The sequence below is a fragment of the Microtus oregoni genome, unplaced genomic scaffold, assembly GCF_018167655.1.
Source record: "Microtus oregoni isolate MIOR12 unplaced genomic scaffold, Mior012 000049F_ref0000343, whole genome shotgun sequence".
NCBI lineage: Eukaryota > Metazoa > Chordata > Mammalia > Rodentia > Cricetidae > Microtus > Microtus oregoni.
The window spans coordinates 13,052,831-13,070,808 of NW_024543223.1; the positions used below are offsets into that span (position 1 = coordinate 13,052,831).

Genomic DNA, 17,978 nt, shown 5'->3' on the forward strand with positions numbered 1-17,978 from the left:
TTCGCTCCAGTTCTTAACGAATTTTCCAGATGAAAGTTGGTTGCTTGAGGAAATAAAACTCTCTCTATTCAAAGGCCAGCCTGGTCTACAGAGGGGGTTCTTCAGGCCATCTTCTTTTTCTCTTGGTGTCTTTTCTAGAGCCTTGGGGTCATTGGCTCTTACCTAAGTTTCTCTTTCCACAGTGTTCCATTTCCCTTGCCCCTAAATTGTCCATCTTGCTTCGGCTAAATAAGGCGTAGCCTCTACAGTACATGACAGTAGTTGAGTACCTTCATTTCCTTCCTCTAGAGATCCTCTGTTTCTCACTCTAGACTTTCAACTTCCACATCACTTACAGACTAGCAAGGCTGCATCAAGAACTCATGCAAAGAAAATATTCTCAATGTGTTAGACTATTGGATAGATTCACCATTCCTGGGCTGGAAGTGTAGGGGCTATTTTCTCCCTCCTAGCTAATATACGTACTCTTTTGAATGGAATTACTGGAGAATAATGATGGACTTCTTTTTTTAAGTTTGCAGAAACTGCCTGTGGTGTGGTCCAAGTGATGCTCAATGGGTCTCTCAGTGAGCCATTTTACAAAAACAGGTACTTCTTTCCTTTCCTTGTAGCCTGTTTACAAGGGTTAGTTATCACAGTTACCATAGTTATAGTCGTGTTTCATTTGTAGTTTAATAAATAAAGATTGCCTGAGGATCAGAAAAGTAAAACAGCCACCCTGGCCAGTCTTACGGACCAGGCAGCAATGACACACACCTTTAATCCCAGTAGCCACAATGACATACACCTTTAACCTCAGTAGCTACACTAGCTCGCCATAGAAACCAGGTGGTAGTGGTACACATCCTTAATCCAAGACGTAGAGAGGGTTATAAAACCAGAGGAGACAGTCCTCAGTTTCAGTCTCAATCTGAGGTCTCCTAGAAGCAGGATCACCATTTTTGGACAGAGGTTTGAGATAAGTCCCAGTGGCTGGCTGCTTTACTTTTCTGTCTTCAGGTTGAACCCCAATATCTGTCTCTGAGTAAGCTGATCTTAAAAAAGGAGTGTTTTGTATTCTTGGAAGATGTTTCTCTTCCTGGGTTAATGTTTTCTCTGTTTTCTCCTTTGTCTGAAATCCTCCACCGTTCCTAAGGACCATTATATGGTTAGCAGCTACTGCTCTTCACTTTCTGAGGTCTCACCTAGTCTTCTCAGCTCTCTTTCCCCCATGCATTCTGTCCTCCCATTTTACCCATACTGTCTGGCTTGCCTCCCCACTTCTCCCTGTCTGCATCCCCACCATTCAGGAATAATGGCTCACTTGTCTCTCCAGTTCAGCAGCAGAGGTGTCCTGGGGCATCAGAAGCCATGCTGGGCTCTGCTCTTCACTGTCTAATGGCAGTACTGTCAGCAAAGCACTAATGATTTAACAGGGTGGACACCAGAGGTCATCGCACACACCCTGTGTGACCTTGGGCAGACAGCTAACCTCTGGGAGTCCCTGTATGCATAAGTGATAAGGCGAGGATGTTATAGAGCTAAACCAAGAGAGAGTTCCATGTCTAATGAAAACTCCCCAGGGCATATCAGCTATTATTTTCTCATTTATTCCTCAAGACTGAATTGGTCCACCCTCAAGCCTCCCGTCCCAGGCCTCCTTCTCGTCTTTGTTTCTATCATGTCAATGGCCTTTGTTCTCTAATTTTTCTCTGATAAAAATACTTCTGGAGAGCTGGGCGTTGGTGGCGCACGCCTTTAATCCCAGCACTCGGAGGCAGAGGCAGGAGGATCTCTATGAGTTCGAGGCCAGCCTGGTCTACAAGAGCTAGTTCCAGGACAGGAACCAAAAAGCTACGGAGAAACCCTGTCTCAAAAAATCAAAAATAATACTTCTGAAGATGGAAGCATGTATTAATTTTTTTCTGGGCACTCTAGGTACCCCTTGTTAATTGTTCCTCTCTCCTGTTTCAATATTTAATTTTACAAAGCAACATTAACTCTTTTGTCTTCTTCTGACCCTCGTTTCCTATGGGTTCTGGGTGAAGATGCTAGCTAGCATTCAGAATCTTGTCATCTGATATTAGAGAGCTAAGTCCCTGCCACAGGGAAGGTAGCTGTCCACACTAACAAGGACTAATCTAAAAAGGCATCGGTGAGCAGAGATTCTGTGGTTGCAAGCGGCTCTCTGGTAGTGCTACATTAAGTATCTCATATGTATTAATCAGCACCGAAGTATAGTTAAAATCTCATCTGGGCTGGGCAGTCTCCACTGCAAGCCTTCGATCCTAGCATGGGAGGCAGAGGCAGGTGATCTTGGTGAGTTCCAGGACAGCCAGAGTTGTAACACAGAGAAACCCTGTCTTGAAAAAAAAATCTTATCTTTAAATTTGGAAACCAAGAGTCATGTCAAATGGGGAAAGGTAGGAGGCAAGATATGTTCTGCTCAATGGTGTCCAGCTGGGTGAGTTCTGACAGCTGACCTGGGATCAAGGATGTTCTTTATCTCTTCTGTTTTAGTACCTTTGGAAGTGTGGAAGTCCTTAATCTGGACCCAAATAAGGTTCATAAACTCCAGGCCTGGGTGATGCATAACATCGAAGCACGTTCCAGGTATGCCACTGTCTGTAGCAGACTGATAGTCTCTGAGTCAGCCTGTGAAGAAATGCAAGGTCACGAGAGCGCAGCGGGGACAGACCTGCGTGCTCACTCTGCTCTGAGTCCTCCTTCCAATGTCTTAATTCTGTCTTCACAAAGGACAGTGTCGGCTTCCCACCTCTGCTCCCGCTGACCTGAGAACCCAAGAGGTGGACCTCTGTTCCACCTCTACTCATTGCTGTTCCCAGGAGCAGTTATGCAGAGGAAGTCAGACACTCAGAGGGTCTTTGAAAGATCATATTACTTGAATATTTTCTTTCTTCCCTAGTAACTCATGCTCAGGATCCTCCATAAATGAACTGAAGCTGATTGTGCAAAAAAGGAATATTGCATTTTCCTGCCAGGATAACTACAGGTAATTGATTTCTTTTATTTTTTAAGATTTGTTTATTAATGTAAACAGTATTTTGCCGGCATGTGTGTCTGCAGGCCAGAAGAGGGAGCCCGATCTTACGAGAGATAGATGTGAGCCACCATGTGGCTTGTGAGAATTGAACTCAGGACCTCTGTAAGAGCAGCCAGTGCTCTTAACCTCTGAGCTATCTATCCAACCCTCTAAATATTTTATCTTTTAATATATGAGTATTTTGCTTGCATCCATGTCTGTGCATGACATTTGTGCCTGGAGGCCGAAGAGGGCCTCCAGGTCCCCAGAGCTGGAATTACATTTGTGACTCACCATGTGAGAGTCTGACATTGAACATGGATCCTCTGGAAGACCAGTCAGTGCTCTTAATCACCGAGCCATGTATCCAGGCCAGTAAATGATCTCTTGTGAACAAAGCAGCTGTGTGACCTGAGCAGGCTTCAGCGATGCCTCTCAGGCCTTGGTGGCATATGATATGTGATAGCTTCTGCTGTGCCACCAAACCTAGCTTGTCTCCCTAGCCAATGGCTTCACTCTGGCTGCCTGGCCATTCATCCTCTTCCTCCGTTCGTGCCAGCCCTAAGCAGTGACTTGCCCCAGACGCTGACTGATGCTCGGAGGACACACTTCCTGCTTTCCTACTGGGCTTCAGGGGAACAGAAACATGCCTCGCCAAGACTTTTCTCCCAAGTTTTAAGATTCCGTGACTGGCTATAAATTTGCATGTGAAATCTCCTTGGTTAGATTCAAATGTAAATGCCTATTTTTTTTGGTAAATTTTCACCCGGCAGTCTACAAAGACTTATCTTTTCTAGATAAAAATCAAAACCAATGTAAATTCTTTTTTTTAATTGAATGCGTCACAATTTGTGTGTCATCCTCCTGCGAGGGTCATACTAATCTTCTCTGTATTGTTCCAATTTTAGTGTCAGTGCTACCGAAGTGAGCACCTAATGTAAATTCTTAACAAGAACTTAGCATTAACCTATGGACTGGCATATATCTTTAAAGTCACCTGTAACTGGGGGGGGGGGGGCGGTCCCCTTATTGTTTTTGACCAGTTATGGCCAATGATTTAGACAGGGACAGCCAGCCACTTTCTACAGAGTGAGCAGGACTTTTGAAGCTTTCCCATGAGGAGCAGCTTCAACCAAGACCAAAGCCCAGAGAAAAGGCTCTGTGACGTATGCACTGGCTGAAGAGGCAGAGTAATTTTATGCCTCTTTACGTTGCCTACCATACCTCAAAGGCAGATTTAAAGGATGGGTGGCTCATTTCCCAGATGACCTTAATTTTCCATCAATCAAGCTGGCTCTTCTTTGGAAACTGCCAGGAAAAAAAATCAACATGCTGCAGAAGTTAAATGAAAAAAAAAAAGCAGAAGAAAAGACCAGCTATAAAAGAAACTCCATAGACAGCTGATGAGGCGAAGATGCAAAGACGTTTTGAACGGGAAAGAGTGCTGGCAGGCTGGAGGAGGTTGCGGAACATAGACTCAGTGGTTTTGTGAGCTCACATTTATGAAAATGACAGTCCTTTAAATTTACCAGTTAGATACTAAAGTGTGCTACGTGTAGAGGAAGCGTTGCCCTCTGACCGCATCCATACCTCTTAAGGACAGTCCCTGAGTTCTGTGCTGTCTCTTGTTTTCCCCCAGAAGTCATCAGGAAGCTCCCTAACTGGGGAAGGCAGAATCCTCAAGAATGTGGGTGGGCCTGCTCTCTGTGGCCACATCTGCTATCTTGTGATCAGCAGCTGTCAAAGATTTGTGACACATTTGAACCAGAGGTTCACTTTTCACCTCCATATATTTCCATCACACTCCGTCCTTGGCATTGATTTCTGTGGCCTTACAAGTGAACTGCACCCGTATGAGGCACCTTTTCAAGTCGTTTACTCCTGGGCTAAGCAGTTCTCTGTGTTGATGCTGAGGAGAGGCATGTGTGTAGATGGTCAGTGGTCCGTTTTCCTTTGGTTGCCAAAAGGTCTTCTTTCATTGATGAGTTGGACCATAAGGTACATCGTTCAGTCTCTTTCCTCTTAAATTTTTGTTACATTTATGTTTATTTACTGTATGTATGTACATCTGCACATGTGTGCACATACCATAGCTTTCATGTGAGCATCTGAAGACAACTTGTAGGAATCAGGGCTTTGTTCCACCACATGAACTCTGGAGATCAAGCTCTCCGGTCATCGGGCATGGCATGGCAGTGAGTCCCTTTACCCCATGACCCATCTTGCCAGTCCTCAACCTGTCCCTTGATTTCCTTTCTTACTTCTCTCCCACAGGCCTGTCAGGTTTGTTCAGTGTGTGAAGAACCCTGAGCATTCGTCATGCCGTTCTGGCATGTGATTTGGATCCTAGACCCCCTGTTGCTGGTCAAGATGAGAGTCACTCAGAAACTACACGGGCACACAGCCGGAGCTATCAGAGAGCGCGCTCTTGTATAACGCCAGCACTCAAGATGGAAGGACTTCCCAACAAAGTTGGGCAGCGTTACACGATCGGTTTAGTTCTTACTGTTTACTACTCAAGAAAAAAACTACGCCATGAAACAGAGCTAAACTTGTATATTGTTATTTCACTTTAACTTTCTCATGTGGTGCTGTATTTTGTTCATATATTGTTAACTCTCTTTTTTTCCCCTCTTTTAATGAAACTGAAAAGCAAACCCGAAAATTTTCACACATGGTAGTTAAGCCTGAATACCATTGAGCTCCATCCTCAGCACAGCTGGTAATATCATTTTTATTGAACAACTGACAATCCATGGGGGAGCAGGAGGAGTGGGTGGGAGGACTGTGGAATGAGAATAAATAATAAATAAATAGGCAATCAAACCTCCCTGTCAAAAGGGACAAAGAAAATGAAACGTCAAGCTTTTCAAATGAATGGCCTTATTTTTTTTCAATGTTTCTTTTTCCTACAAATATTCAAATGGTAAACCTGAGGTCATGGGTTATTACGGGGAAGGTGTTCTGTGGGAACTTGAACATGCTTGCTGTTTTAATCTTTCACCCTTCCAACATGTGCCAATAAGTTTGACTATTGTTTTCCTTTTTTTTAAAAAAAAAATGAGATAATGGAGCTTAGAGAGGTTATAAACGTTCCTGAAGTCACATTCTGGGGATCGTGATTAGAGCTGGTGCTGACTCTGGTCTTTCAAACTTCACAACATATGATATTTCTTCTTTTCTAGGCCTTTATCACCAAATTGATAGTAGCCTGTATTATTGTCCAGAGAATGTTGTTGCGCTAAATTGAATGTAATGGAATTGGAAATGTGATTGTTTTCTTTTGTTTCTTGGGACAGGGCTTCTCTGTGTAACAGTCATGGCTGTCCTGAAACTCACTCTGAAGACCAGGCCGGCATTGAACTCACAGAGATATGCGTGCCTCTGCCTCTCGAGTGCTGAGATAGATTAAAGGCGTGTGCCACCACTGCCCAGCCTGAAATGTGAATTTTATGGACACTTTCAAAACTAATTCATTGCATCCTATTTCCTTTCCTGCTCATACTTGGTACCCTTTATAGGTAGTAAAATATTTTTGTTGAAATATTGAGTTAGTGAGCCAGATGTTGGTAGCACATACTTGTAATCCCAGCACTTGGAAGGCAGAGGCAGGCAGATCTCTGAGTTGCAGGTCTACTGGTCTACATAGTGAGTTCTAGAACAGCCAGGACTATTACACACAGAAACCCTGTCTCAAAAGAACAAAACAAAACAGAAAAACAAAAACAAACAAACAAACAAACCCAAAAAACAAAACGAAACAAAAAAATATTGAGTTAAATTTGAGTTAAACTACATTTGTTGCTGATATTGGCGATTTGTTTTCTATCCTTTTTCTCTTAGATCAGCCTTGCTTTGGGATTACCAATTGTTGCTGCTGTTTTCAAACCTACAATCTTTAGCTTTCTTTCTTTATTTTATCTAATTGTGCTTTTTTTTCTCTATTTTTAGAAATATAAAAATGTCTTATTTCTTCTAGCTTCCTTGGATATCTTTGTTCAACTGTTTTGAGACAGATGCTCAGATCATTGATATCGCAGCCTGTTTTCTTTTCTTACACATGTATTTTAGTGCTGGCGGTTTCCTCTGAGTCCCGCTTTTGCTGCAGCACTGAAGTTCTCTGTATGCCTGTATTGGTTGCCATTCAGTTTAAAATCGTTCCTGGTTCCACTGTGATTTAGAAACGCGTTATTTACTTCTCAACATCCAGAGAATATTTTTAGTTTGTCTTTAAAAATAAGTGTGTTTTGTAGATATTAATAAAACTAAATTGTTACAGCCTCAAAGAATTTCCTTGGTTTATTGAAAATAGCATACATGTTGGAGACAGGCACTGCCCAAGTCCCAAAGAGAGAATCTCTCAAAAATCAAGGTAGAAGGTATCTAAGGGAAGACAATTGAGTTCTTTCTGTAGCCTTTTCATGTATGAATACATGTGAACCGGCACACATACACAGAGAGGGAGAAAGAGAGAAGAAGTATGGTAATAACCTGTATAATGAAAATTGGCAATATGTCATAAAGCCTTGACAAATTTGTATTGCATTAGTCAGGATACATACATTCTCGTAAATCCCATACGAACTCACCAACACACACACACACACACACACACACACACACACACACGATTTATTTGCTTGGCTTACAGGCTGTGGTTCAGATAGTCCAACATTCACATTGGTCCCAGCTTTCAAGTAGCTCCTATGACAGAATGTCCTCAGAACCAGATCCGTGACAGTGAAGCCTGCAGCCTAGAGCTTTTACACTAGACTCTTCTGCTTTACTGTGAAGGTGGTTACCAGATTCAGGGTTCACTAATGTTCTTGCTCACGAACATACTTTGCAAGTGGCTGCTTGTGTCAGGAACTACTTGGCCTTCACATCCCCTCCAAGATGACATGTATAGTGTAGAAATAAACTTGTAAGGCAAGCCCATGGAGACTCCTCTGAGGTCAAGTTTTAAGCCAGTGGAAATCTCAGAGGAGACAAATCACAAGGTTTTCATATGGTGCTGAAGAGGGCCCTTAGGGCGGAGGCACAGAGATGGCTTGGGGCTAGGGTGTTCCTTCTTCTTACCCCACCTTTCATCACCATAGCACAGAACCCTGAATCTGTTCTCTCTGTAGTTCTAACTTTGAGCATCTAGACCATTGACCCTGCAGCTATTTCCAGCCCTAAGGGCTTGATGACCTACATGCACAAAAATATTCTGTGTTCCTCTTCTTTTTCTTTAAATTGATTTTATTGAGCTCTACATTTTCCTCTGCTCCTCTCCCTGCTTTTCCTCTCCCCTTCTCCCAAGGTCCTCATGCTCCCAATTTACTCAGGAGATCTTGTCTTATTCTACTTCCCATGTAGATTAGATCCATGTATGTCTCTCTTAGGGTCCTCATTGTTGTCTAGGTTCTCTGGGATTGTGATTTGTAGGCTGGTTTTCTTTGCTTTATGTTTAAAAACTACTTATGAGTGAGTACATGTGATGATTGTCTTTCTGGGTCTGAGTTACTTCACTTAATATGATGTTTTCTAACTCCATCCATTTGCCTGCAAATTTCAAGGTGTCATCATTTTTTTCTGCTGTGTGGTACTCCATTGTGGAAAAGTACCATATTTTCCTTACCCATTCTTCAGTCGAGAGACATTTAAGTTGTTTCCAGGTTCTGGCTATGACAAACAATGATGCTATGAGCATAGTTGAGCATATGTCCTTGTGGTAAAATTGAGCATCCTTTGGATATATACCAAAAAGTGGTATTGCTGGGTCTTTTTTTTTTTTTTTTGATTTTTCGAGACAGGGTTTCTCTGTAGCTTTTGGTTCCTTTCCTGGAACTAGCTCTTGTAGACCAGGCTGGCCTCGAACTCACAGAGATCCGCCTGCCTCTGCCTCCCGAGTGCTGGGATTAAAGGCGTGCGCCACCACAGCCCGGCTGCTGGGTCTTGAGGAAGGTTGTTTCCTAATTTTCTGAGAAATTGCCACATTGATGTCCAAAGGGAATGTACAAGCTTGCATTCCCAATGCAATGCATTGCATAAGTGTTCCCTTTACCCCACATCCTCTCCAGCATAAGTTGTCATCAATGGTTTTGATCTTGGCCATTCTTACAGGTGTAAGATGGAAGCTCAGAGTTCTTTTGATTTGCATTTCTCTGATGACTAAGGATGTTGAGCATTTCCTTATGTGTTTTTCAGCCATTTTAGATTCCTTTATTGAGAGTTCTCTGTTTAGGTCTGTACTCCATTTTTTAATTGGATTATTTGTTCTTTTGATGACCAATTTCTTGAGTTCTTTGTATATTTTGGAGATCAGACCTCTGTCTAATGTGGGGTTAGTGAAGATCTTTTTCCATTTTGTAGGCTGTTGTTTTGTCTTGTTGACCATGTCCTTTGCTTTACAGAAGCTTTTCAGTTTCAAAAGATCACATTTATTAATTGTTTCTCTCAGTGTCTGTGCTACTGGGGTTATATTTAGGAAGTGGTCTCCTGTGCCAATGCGTTCAAGTATACATTCCACTTTTTCTTCTATAAGGTTCATTGTGACTGGCTTTATATTGAGGTCTTTGATCCATTTGGACTTGAGTTTTGTGCATGGTGATAGATATAATTCTATTTTCATTCTTCTACATATTGATATCCAGTTATGCCAGCACCACATGTTAAATATGCTTTCTTTTTTCCATTTGATATTTTTTTGCTTCTTTGTCAAAAATCAGGTGTTCATAGGTGTGTGGATTAATATCTGAGTCTTCAATTTGGTTTCATTGGTCCTCCTGTGTGTTTTTATGCCAATAGCAGGCTGTTTTCAGTACCGTAGCTCTGTAGTAGAGTTTGAAGTAAGGAACTGTGATGCCTCCAGAAGTTCTTTTATTGTACAGGGTTATTTTTGATATCCTGGGTTTTTTGCTTTTCTATATGAAGTTGAGTACTATTCTTTTGAGGTCTGTGAAGAATTTTGCTGGGAATTTGTTGGGCATTGCATTGAATCTGTAGATTGCTTTTTAGTAAGATTGCCATTTTTGCTATGTTAATTCTACCAACCCAAGAGCATAGGAGAGCTTTCCACTTTCTGGTCTTCTTTAATTTCTGTCTTCAAAGAGTTAAAGTTCTTATCATACAAGTCTTCCTCTTGTTTGGTTAGAGTTACTCTGATATATTTTATACTATTTATGGCTATTGTGAAGGGTGATGTTTCTCTGATTTCTTTCTCAGTCTGTTTATTATCTGTGTAAAGGAGGACTACTATTTTTTTTTGAGTTTATCTTGTATCCTGCTATGTTACTGAAAGTGTTTATGAGTTGTAAAAGATCCATGGTAGAATTTTTGGGATCATGTTCCTCTTCTTTGTGACTGATGGATGACTGTTTGCTCACAGACCTTCTGTTTCCTCTCTCCACACTCTGTTTTGCTTTATAAACTTCTCTCACTTCCCCTACTTTGTCTTTCATCATAGCAAGCCAAAGGGTGGAGAAATAACCTGAGACCTCATGTCCCTCTTCCAATTTCCTTAGGCTCACCCTTTTCCTACTGTGGTGACTTCTGATTTTACAGTATTTGAAGAATAGTTTCGGGCTAGAGAGATGGCTCAGAGGTTAAGAGCATTGCCTGCTCCTCCAAAGGTCCTGAGTTCAATTCCCAGTAACCACATGGTGGCTCGCAACCATCTGTAATGGGGTCTGGTGCCCTCTTCTGGCCTGTATTATTCTGTAATATTGTATAAATAATAAATAAATAAATAAATTTTTTTTTTTAAAAAAAGAATAGTTTCAAAGAGAGTTCTGAAGTGGTAGACTGAGTGCTTGAAAGGGTGTGTGTATGTGCGTGTGTGTGTTTGTCTGTGGCAATGTACACTAATTATATGAATCAGTATTCTTACCTGACAAGCAAAACTACCAAATATTTGGGCAAAGTACATATTTTCCTTACCTTTGCCTCAGCTACCCTCCATGTTGTTCTTCTACTGTGTGAAAGCAGCCCAACTCAAGTCGGCATGCTCTCAGATACAAAAGACAACACTACACGCTAAGACTGCCTCTTCAGTGACTGGTGTATCCCAAAAAGAAATTCTCATGTTTGTAACTTGGGTGTCTTGGGAAGACTCTGCTTGGTTGATTGTTAAATGTTAGGAAGAACACTGTTTGCTTTTTAGTAATAGTCTTTGGAAAGCCAATTGTAAACTGATGCATCAAAGGGACTTTTGAGTAGAGGAGGAAGGAAATCGGGGACTCAGGAGTCTGGCCTGTGTGCAGCCAGAAAAAAAGGACCATAGACGTTCCTCTTGCCATTGACTCTTCCCTGGAATTTGGACATGGTCTTGCTGCATAGCCCAGATAGGTCTTACACTTGCAAACCCCTGCGTCAGTTTTCTGAGTGATGACGTCACCAGCTTATACAACCCAGCTTTCCTTCCTCGTTGGAATCTGTTCTCACCATAGTTCATTTCTCACCAAACAGAACTGAACTTGAAGCCCCCGCAAGCAGTCCGGTACTTTGGGGGCTAAGAACACCTGCGCAAATGCACGAGGAAGGTGGGAGCCAGTTAACTTCCGGATAAAAGTCTGACTATGCCTATACATACAGTTTGTGAAACAGTACAGTCTGCCAAAATGTTGCGCGTGGTAAGCTGGAATATCAACGGGATCCGGAGGCATCTGCATGATCTGGGATGCCAGGTACCCGGTAACTGTTCAACAGTCTTGCGACACGTTTTGGAAGAGCTAGATGCGGATATTGTCTGTCTCCAGGAGACCAAAGTGACCAGAGACGCACTGATGGAGCCCCTGGCTGTCATTGAGGGCTATAATTCCTATTTCAGCTTCAGCCGCGGCCCAAGTGGCTATTCTGGTGTAGCCACTTTCTGTAAGGACAGTGCTACCCCAGTGGCTGCTGAAGAAGGCCTAAGTGGTCTGTTTGCCACTCTGAATGGGGATATTGGTTGCTATGGAAACATGACTGAGTTCACCCAAGAGCAGCTCCGGGCTCTGGATAGTGAGGGCCGGGCTCTCCTGACGCAGCATAAGATCTGCACATGGGAAGGGAAGGAGAAGCCCTTGACCCTGATCAACGTGTACTGCCCATATGCGAATCCTGGGAGGCCTGAGCGGCTGACCTTTAAGATGCGTTTCTATCGCCTGCTGCAGATCAGGGCAGAAGCGCTCCTGGCTGCTGGCTGCCATGTTATAATCCTGGGGGACCTGAATACAGCCCACCGCTCCATTGACCACTGTGATGCTGGAAATCTAGAGTGCTTCGAAGAAGACCCAGGGCGTAGGTGGATGGATGGCTTGGTCGGTGGGGAGTACCAGGCTGAGTCCCATATAGGGTCTTTTATAGACAGCTACCGTTATTTCTATCCAAAACAGGAGAGAGCCTTCACCTGCTGGTCAGTGATCACTGGTGCCCGCCGTCTCAACTATGGTACCAGACTTGACTATATACTGGGAGACCGGACTCTAATCGTAGACACTTTCCAAGATGCCTTCCTGCTTCCTCAAGTTATGGGCTCTGACCACTGCCCTGTGGGAGCTGTCTTGAATGTGTCCTGTGTACCAGCAAAACAGTGTCCAGCTCTGTGCACCCGTTTCCTCCCTGAGTTTGCAGGTACCCAGCTCAAGATTCTTGGCTTCCTAGTTCCTCGTGAACAAGCGCTCAAGTGGGGGCAGCCAGTCCTGCAGACCAACCATCAAGCCCAGGTCCAGAAACAGCAAAAAACACAGGCCCACAGGCATTCATCCAGGCCTCCAAAACGTCAAGGTGGCTCCAGAAGACTCCAGAAAGACCTGATGAGTTATTTTCAGCCTTCTGCTAGCCTTTCGCAAACTTCTGATGTAGAACTACCTAGGCTGCCTCTGGTGACCAGACTTCTTACCCCAAAGTCTCCAGAAGAGGATATGACAACCACCATGGTGGATGAGCAAGCCAAGGATGCTAAGGTCAAAGACGAGAAGGAGGTACAGGCCTCGTTCTGGAAATCTGTGCTGAGTGGGCCCTCACCCGCACCCCTCTGCAGAGGCCACAGGGAGCCATGTGTGATGCGGATTGTGAAAAAATCAGGACCCAACCTGGGCCGCCATTTCTATGTGTGTGCCAGGCCACAAGGTCCTCCTAATGACCCCTCATCAAGCTGCAACTTCTTCCTCTGGAGCAGGACCAGCTGAACTAACTGAGGCCTGGGGATGTCTGGCCTGGTCATCCATGCGCAGGTTCTGATGCCAGGTCTCCACCTCCTAAGTTGCCTTCTCCCCCGAGGGTGGGTTGCTTCCTTCCTTCCTTCCTTCCTTCCTTCCTTCCTCCTTCCTTCCTCCTTCCTTCCTTCCTTACTTCCTTCCTTCCTCCTTCCTTCCTCCTTCCTTCCTCCTTCCTTCCTCCTTCCTTCTTCCTTCCTTCCTTCCTCCTTCCTTCCTCCTTCCTCCTTCCTTCCTCCTTCCTTCCTTCCTTCCTCCTTCCTTCCTCCTTCCTTCCTCCTTCCTTCCTTCCTTCCTTCCTCCTTCCTTCCTTCCTTCCTTCCTTCTTTTGCTTTCTTTTCTCCATTCCCTGCCCTAGCTTCTCTTCTCCCCTAAGACATTCCTCTTCTCGCTCCTCCCTTCCTTCCTCTTTGTCCATACAATAACCAACCTCCCAGAAAGTTGTAATGTTAAACCCCGATGCCCTCGATGTGCAGTGTATTTGTTCATAAACAAAGTTTGTGCTATTTTTCAGTGGTACAAATAAAAGTGTCTTTGGTTTGAGAACCAAACAATGGTGTATCTGTTCTCTATGCAGAAAACTCACCTACACCCCTCTAAGGATATTGTACAATGACATAACAACGTGTGTACTTCTTGCCAAGTGACACAAATGTGAGACCACAGTTAAACACTTGATGCAAAGAGCAGACCACCAGAGAAGCGAAAACGATCAGTCATTGCACTAGGCACTGCACACAGTGCAACTGTCAGGCACCTCTTTTGCAACAGCAGAATGCTTTGAGTGAATATAAACTTTCTGCTATTTGAATTTTAGGGTTCTTCAGGAGGTCAAGAAACAGCTTTGGGAGTCACCCAGGCAAAGATATCATCCCCAGTTAGTCCACTATGCAAGGGTGAGGAAAAGATTCTTTGTTTGCCTTCTAGACAATGAAAGATCCTTCAGTGCTAGAATGACTATGTCTGGAAATAGAATTAAAAGAGCTGAGCAGCATGCAATGGACGGTCCTGGTACTTGATTGCTATTTCAGTCTCAAACTCATTGCATAGATCTGTCTGATGTGAAGACGTGATATAAATTACTTCTTAGAATAAGCTCTAATTTGCCTTTTAAAATGGTAGTCACAGTAATACCCAACATCATGGTCAGCTTCAAGTGTAAACTTGACACAGCCTATAGTCATATAAGAGAGGGGAGAACTTCAGTCAAGGAGCTGTAGGTATATCTGTGGGGATTGTCTTAATCAATAATTAGGCCTACCCCCTGTGGGCAGCACTATTTCCTGTGCAGATGGTCCTGAACTATGTAAAAAATGTAACTTAGCATAAACCTGTTTATCAGCTAGCAAGCAGTGTCCCATGTGGCTCCTGCCACACCTCTTTGCCTGAGAAGTGAGTTCCTTTGTTGAAGGTAATGCTGCTTGGAATAGCAAGTTCCTGCCTTGAGCTCCTGCCTTGACCTCCCTCTGACTGGAACTGTGAGCTAAAATAACCCCCCCCCCCCCAAATCATTTTTGGCCAGAGTATTTCATTACAGCAACAGAAAGGAAAGTAGAACGTCTACCTGTTGCATTGTTTATCCCATTGTTTCTCCCAGCATTCAGTTTAGTTTTCCCCACCTAGCTCTACTATGCCCTATCACATGTAGGAAGAAATGTGTAAAAATTTTATGAACTTCTTAATCGACACTTGTGGAAACACTTACCAGTTCTGATTTTCAGAAGGGTGTTGGTGCTTGTGTTTGTTCTAGAGAAAATCCCTCATCAAGCAAGCTTAGATTAGACCTTGATATCTTAGTGTAGTAGGAGGCTGCTCATTTGTTTCCTGACTCTCTGACTCAAAATAATCACATTGAAACTACATTATTTAAATTGCTGCTTGGCCAATCACTTAAGCATATTGCTAGATATCTCGTATATCTTTGGTTAACCCATTCTATTAATCTGTGTATCATAACATGGCTATGGCTTACCAGCAAGGTTCCATCCAGTGTCTGTCTCTGGTGGGGCTACATGGCTTCTCTTGACTCCACCTTCTTTCTCCCAGCATTCAGTTTAGTTTTCCCCACTTAGCTCTACTATATTCTATCACAAGCTAAAGCAGCTTCTTGATTCACTAACAAATAAAAGCAACTCAAGTGCAGGATGACTTCCCACACAATTTCCCATTTTCTGTTTAAATAAAAAGGTAGGTTTTAACTTTAATATAGTAAAATTACATATAACAAAACAGAATAATAAATAAGAATTACAGTTACAACTTTATATCTACTTTATCTTTTATCATAACTAAGGAAAACTATAACTATATAGATATCTATTTTTCAACTCCATCAAAGACCACAGAAGAATATAATACTACCTAAGTTAGCAGGAAGTGCATTGTAAGCAACTTCAAAAACTCTAGAATGGACAGAGACATCATGCTGCCTAGACAGTCACCCAAAGTTCTTCTTTATCATTGGAGCATCCATCTTCAGCCTATAGGCCCATAGTATCCAAAAGACTTTCCCATGAAGCAGGAAATCAGACAGACAGTTCCACCTATATTGGCAGTTTGTCAGTCATCTTCTTCTGTGTCCTGCAGAATGTTTGGCAGACTCTTTCATGAACTAGGAACCCCAAAGGACTGTCTCACCTTCTTTAGGAAAGTTCAGCAGTCATCTCTCTGTGGGTCCTGCAAGTCCAGTCAAGCAGTTCAAGCAAGAGCAGTTTCTTGCCCAAATGAATAACAAACTCCATGAGGAGCCTCTTCAATGATCATCATTCTCTTGAAGTAGATTGGTGCCTATTGCGTCTCATTGTTATGAAAAGTCCTAAGTTCTTAAAACATTTTAAGTGCCATATTCTGTTAGTCTTTGAAAGATTTGAAGAATATCTATCCATCTGAAATATATCTCTGTATCTAGAAAACTTAACTAACATGACTACAAGCTTGATTATTATAGATGACTATTAACCTGTATTTCTTAACTATACATTATATTTCCAAATGAGCTGCACAAACCTTAACCAAGAGCAGAAATGCACATATAACAAAATTGATCTTAAATTTGTATCAATAAACCAAGATCCATACCAATGCAAAATATTAATCTCTATATCATATCCCCCTTTAAATGTAAATGTTTATAAACAATATTTGGGAATTGAGCATAGTTCTTTCTAAACTGTTTCCTACTTTTTGTTGGGTGAAGTAATTTTTGGGGGTGTTTGCGGTGACTTTTCAGGGGTCCTTAGTTCATCAAAACACATTAGTCTGGAAGAAATCCATAGGTTCTCATCTTCTGTGGAAACAAAAGAAGAACCTCTTCTCCAAAGTAACAAATTCTCATACCCAAATTCTGGAGTCAATTCACCTTTAAAATATATATGTTGGTTTAACTTAGCAGCTCATATAATGAAATGTCTTTTATACTTAACTCCTTCACAGTCAAAAAATTCAAAGAAAACACAATAATATACATAATCCAGACTCTGTGTATTTTTTATCTTTACATGACTTATTTGTTTTTACTCTATTACTTTTAATATTTATTTTATTGTCTTTACTTCTTTAATCTATGACTATCTATACTGTCTCTTTAAAGACTTTGTCTTATTTTTTAAAACCATTTACTTTCATTTATAACTCTCTATATTCTTTTTCTTCTCTCTCCCAAGCCTACTTACATTTATCCAACACTGTGACCCATTTAGAGGTCTATATCTCTTTGAATCTCTTTTTAATGTGTATCTGTAATTACTCCTTGACCAGAAGCACCTTTTTTTAATGCTAAGTGGGCATGACTAGGGCCAATATGGTCCTGCCTGTTTGCTCCACCCAGTCCAAAATGGCAGAGGCATGTTTGCTTCATCTGAGAACCATATACATTGCCCCATTTTTAGGCACACAGTGGGTCTATGTTGCCATTAAGCAAGTTGTAGCACTCTGCTCACAGACCCTGTTTAAATGCTCTATAGCCAGACTTCCTGAAGGAGTCAGAGTTGTTTATGCTAGCAGCATGGCCTAGGAAGCCACCGTTTTGAAACCACATTTTATTTTGGTTTTGTTTTTTTTCTACCACTGAATCAGGAAGACCTCTCTTAAAGGAGCTGTGATACACCACCACGAAACAGAAGAAGCTGTGTTAAATTCCTTTTTAAACTTCCTCAGGTTTTATGTGGATATAGTCGACCACATTGGTGTGCCCATTGTAGTAGGAGGCCACTCATTCATTTCCTGACCCCCCTGGCTCAAAATAATCACACTGAAATGATATTATTTAAATTGCTGCTTGTCCAATTCTTAAGCATATTGATAGATATCTCTTATATCTTTGGTTAACCCATTTCTATTAATCTATGTATCATCACATAGTGACTTACCAGCAAGGTTCCATCCAGTGTCTTTCTCCAGTGGGGCTACATGGCTTCTCTTGACTCCTCCTTCTTTCTCCCAGCATTCAGTTTAGTTTTTCCCCACCTAGCTCTATTCTTCCCTATCACAGGCCAAAGCAGTTTCTTTATTCATTAACCAATAAAAGCAACACATATACAGAAGGACTTTCCACACCACCTTAGGACCTTAAAGGGTGGGGTGGGAATGAAAAATAGTGATTGATTCTCTTGCCAAAACCAAGGGATCTGATAAAGGCTAAAACAAAAAGGCAAGGCTTTTTGGTATTATTGCTTTGTGAATAAATGACTAAATAAATGAATAAATAAAGATTGCTGTAGATTTTTCATTGTAGCTAACTCCCTTTCTGTTACATAATTGGGAATTAATTCCCTAGT

At 42.2% G+C, this 17,978-nt stretch overlaps 2 protein-coding genes and 1 non-coding gene across 4 annotated transcripts in view; 2 read left to right on the plus strand and 1 right to left on the minus strand.

Annotated features, from left to right (window-relative positions):
• The window catches only part of Cd38 (CD38 molecule), a 39,525-nt gene extending 32,223 nt beyond the window's left edge, over nucleotides 1-7,302 (plus strand). For both annotated transcript variants that reach the window (XM_041636215.1, XM_041636216.1), the window contains 4 exons: nucleotides 515-588; nucleotides 2,500-2,592; nucleotides 2,906-2,992; nucleotides 5,297-7,302. In XM_041636215.1, the coding sequence (XP_041492149.1) occupies nucleotides 515-588; nucleotides 2,500-2,592; nucleotides 2,906-2,992; nucleotides 5,297-5,360 (318 nt within the window). In that variant the 3' untranslated portion in view covers nucleotides 5,361-7,302. The remainder of the gene's footprint in view (nucleotides 1-514; nucleotides 589-2,499; nucleotides 2,593-2,905; nucleotides 2,993-5,296) is intronic.
• LOC121436611 lies at nucleotides 3,851-3,954 on the minus strand. The gene has a single exon (XR_005972713.1). It is a non-coding gene; the product is annotated as a U6 spliceosomal RNA (small nuclear RNA).
• Nucleotides 7,303-11,625: 4,323 nt separating the features above from the next.
• On the plus strand, nucleotides 11,626-13,176 carry LOC121436599 (DNA-(apurinic or apyrimidinic site) endonuclease 2-like). The gene has a single exon (XM_041636630.1). The coding sequence runs from the start codon at nucleotides 11,626-11,628 to the stop codon at nucleotides 13,174-13,176; it is 1,551 nt and encodes a 516-aa protein (XP_041492564.1).
• The last annotated feature ends 4,802 nt before the right edge of the window (nucleotides 13,177-17,978 follow it).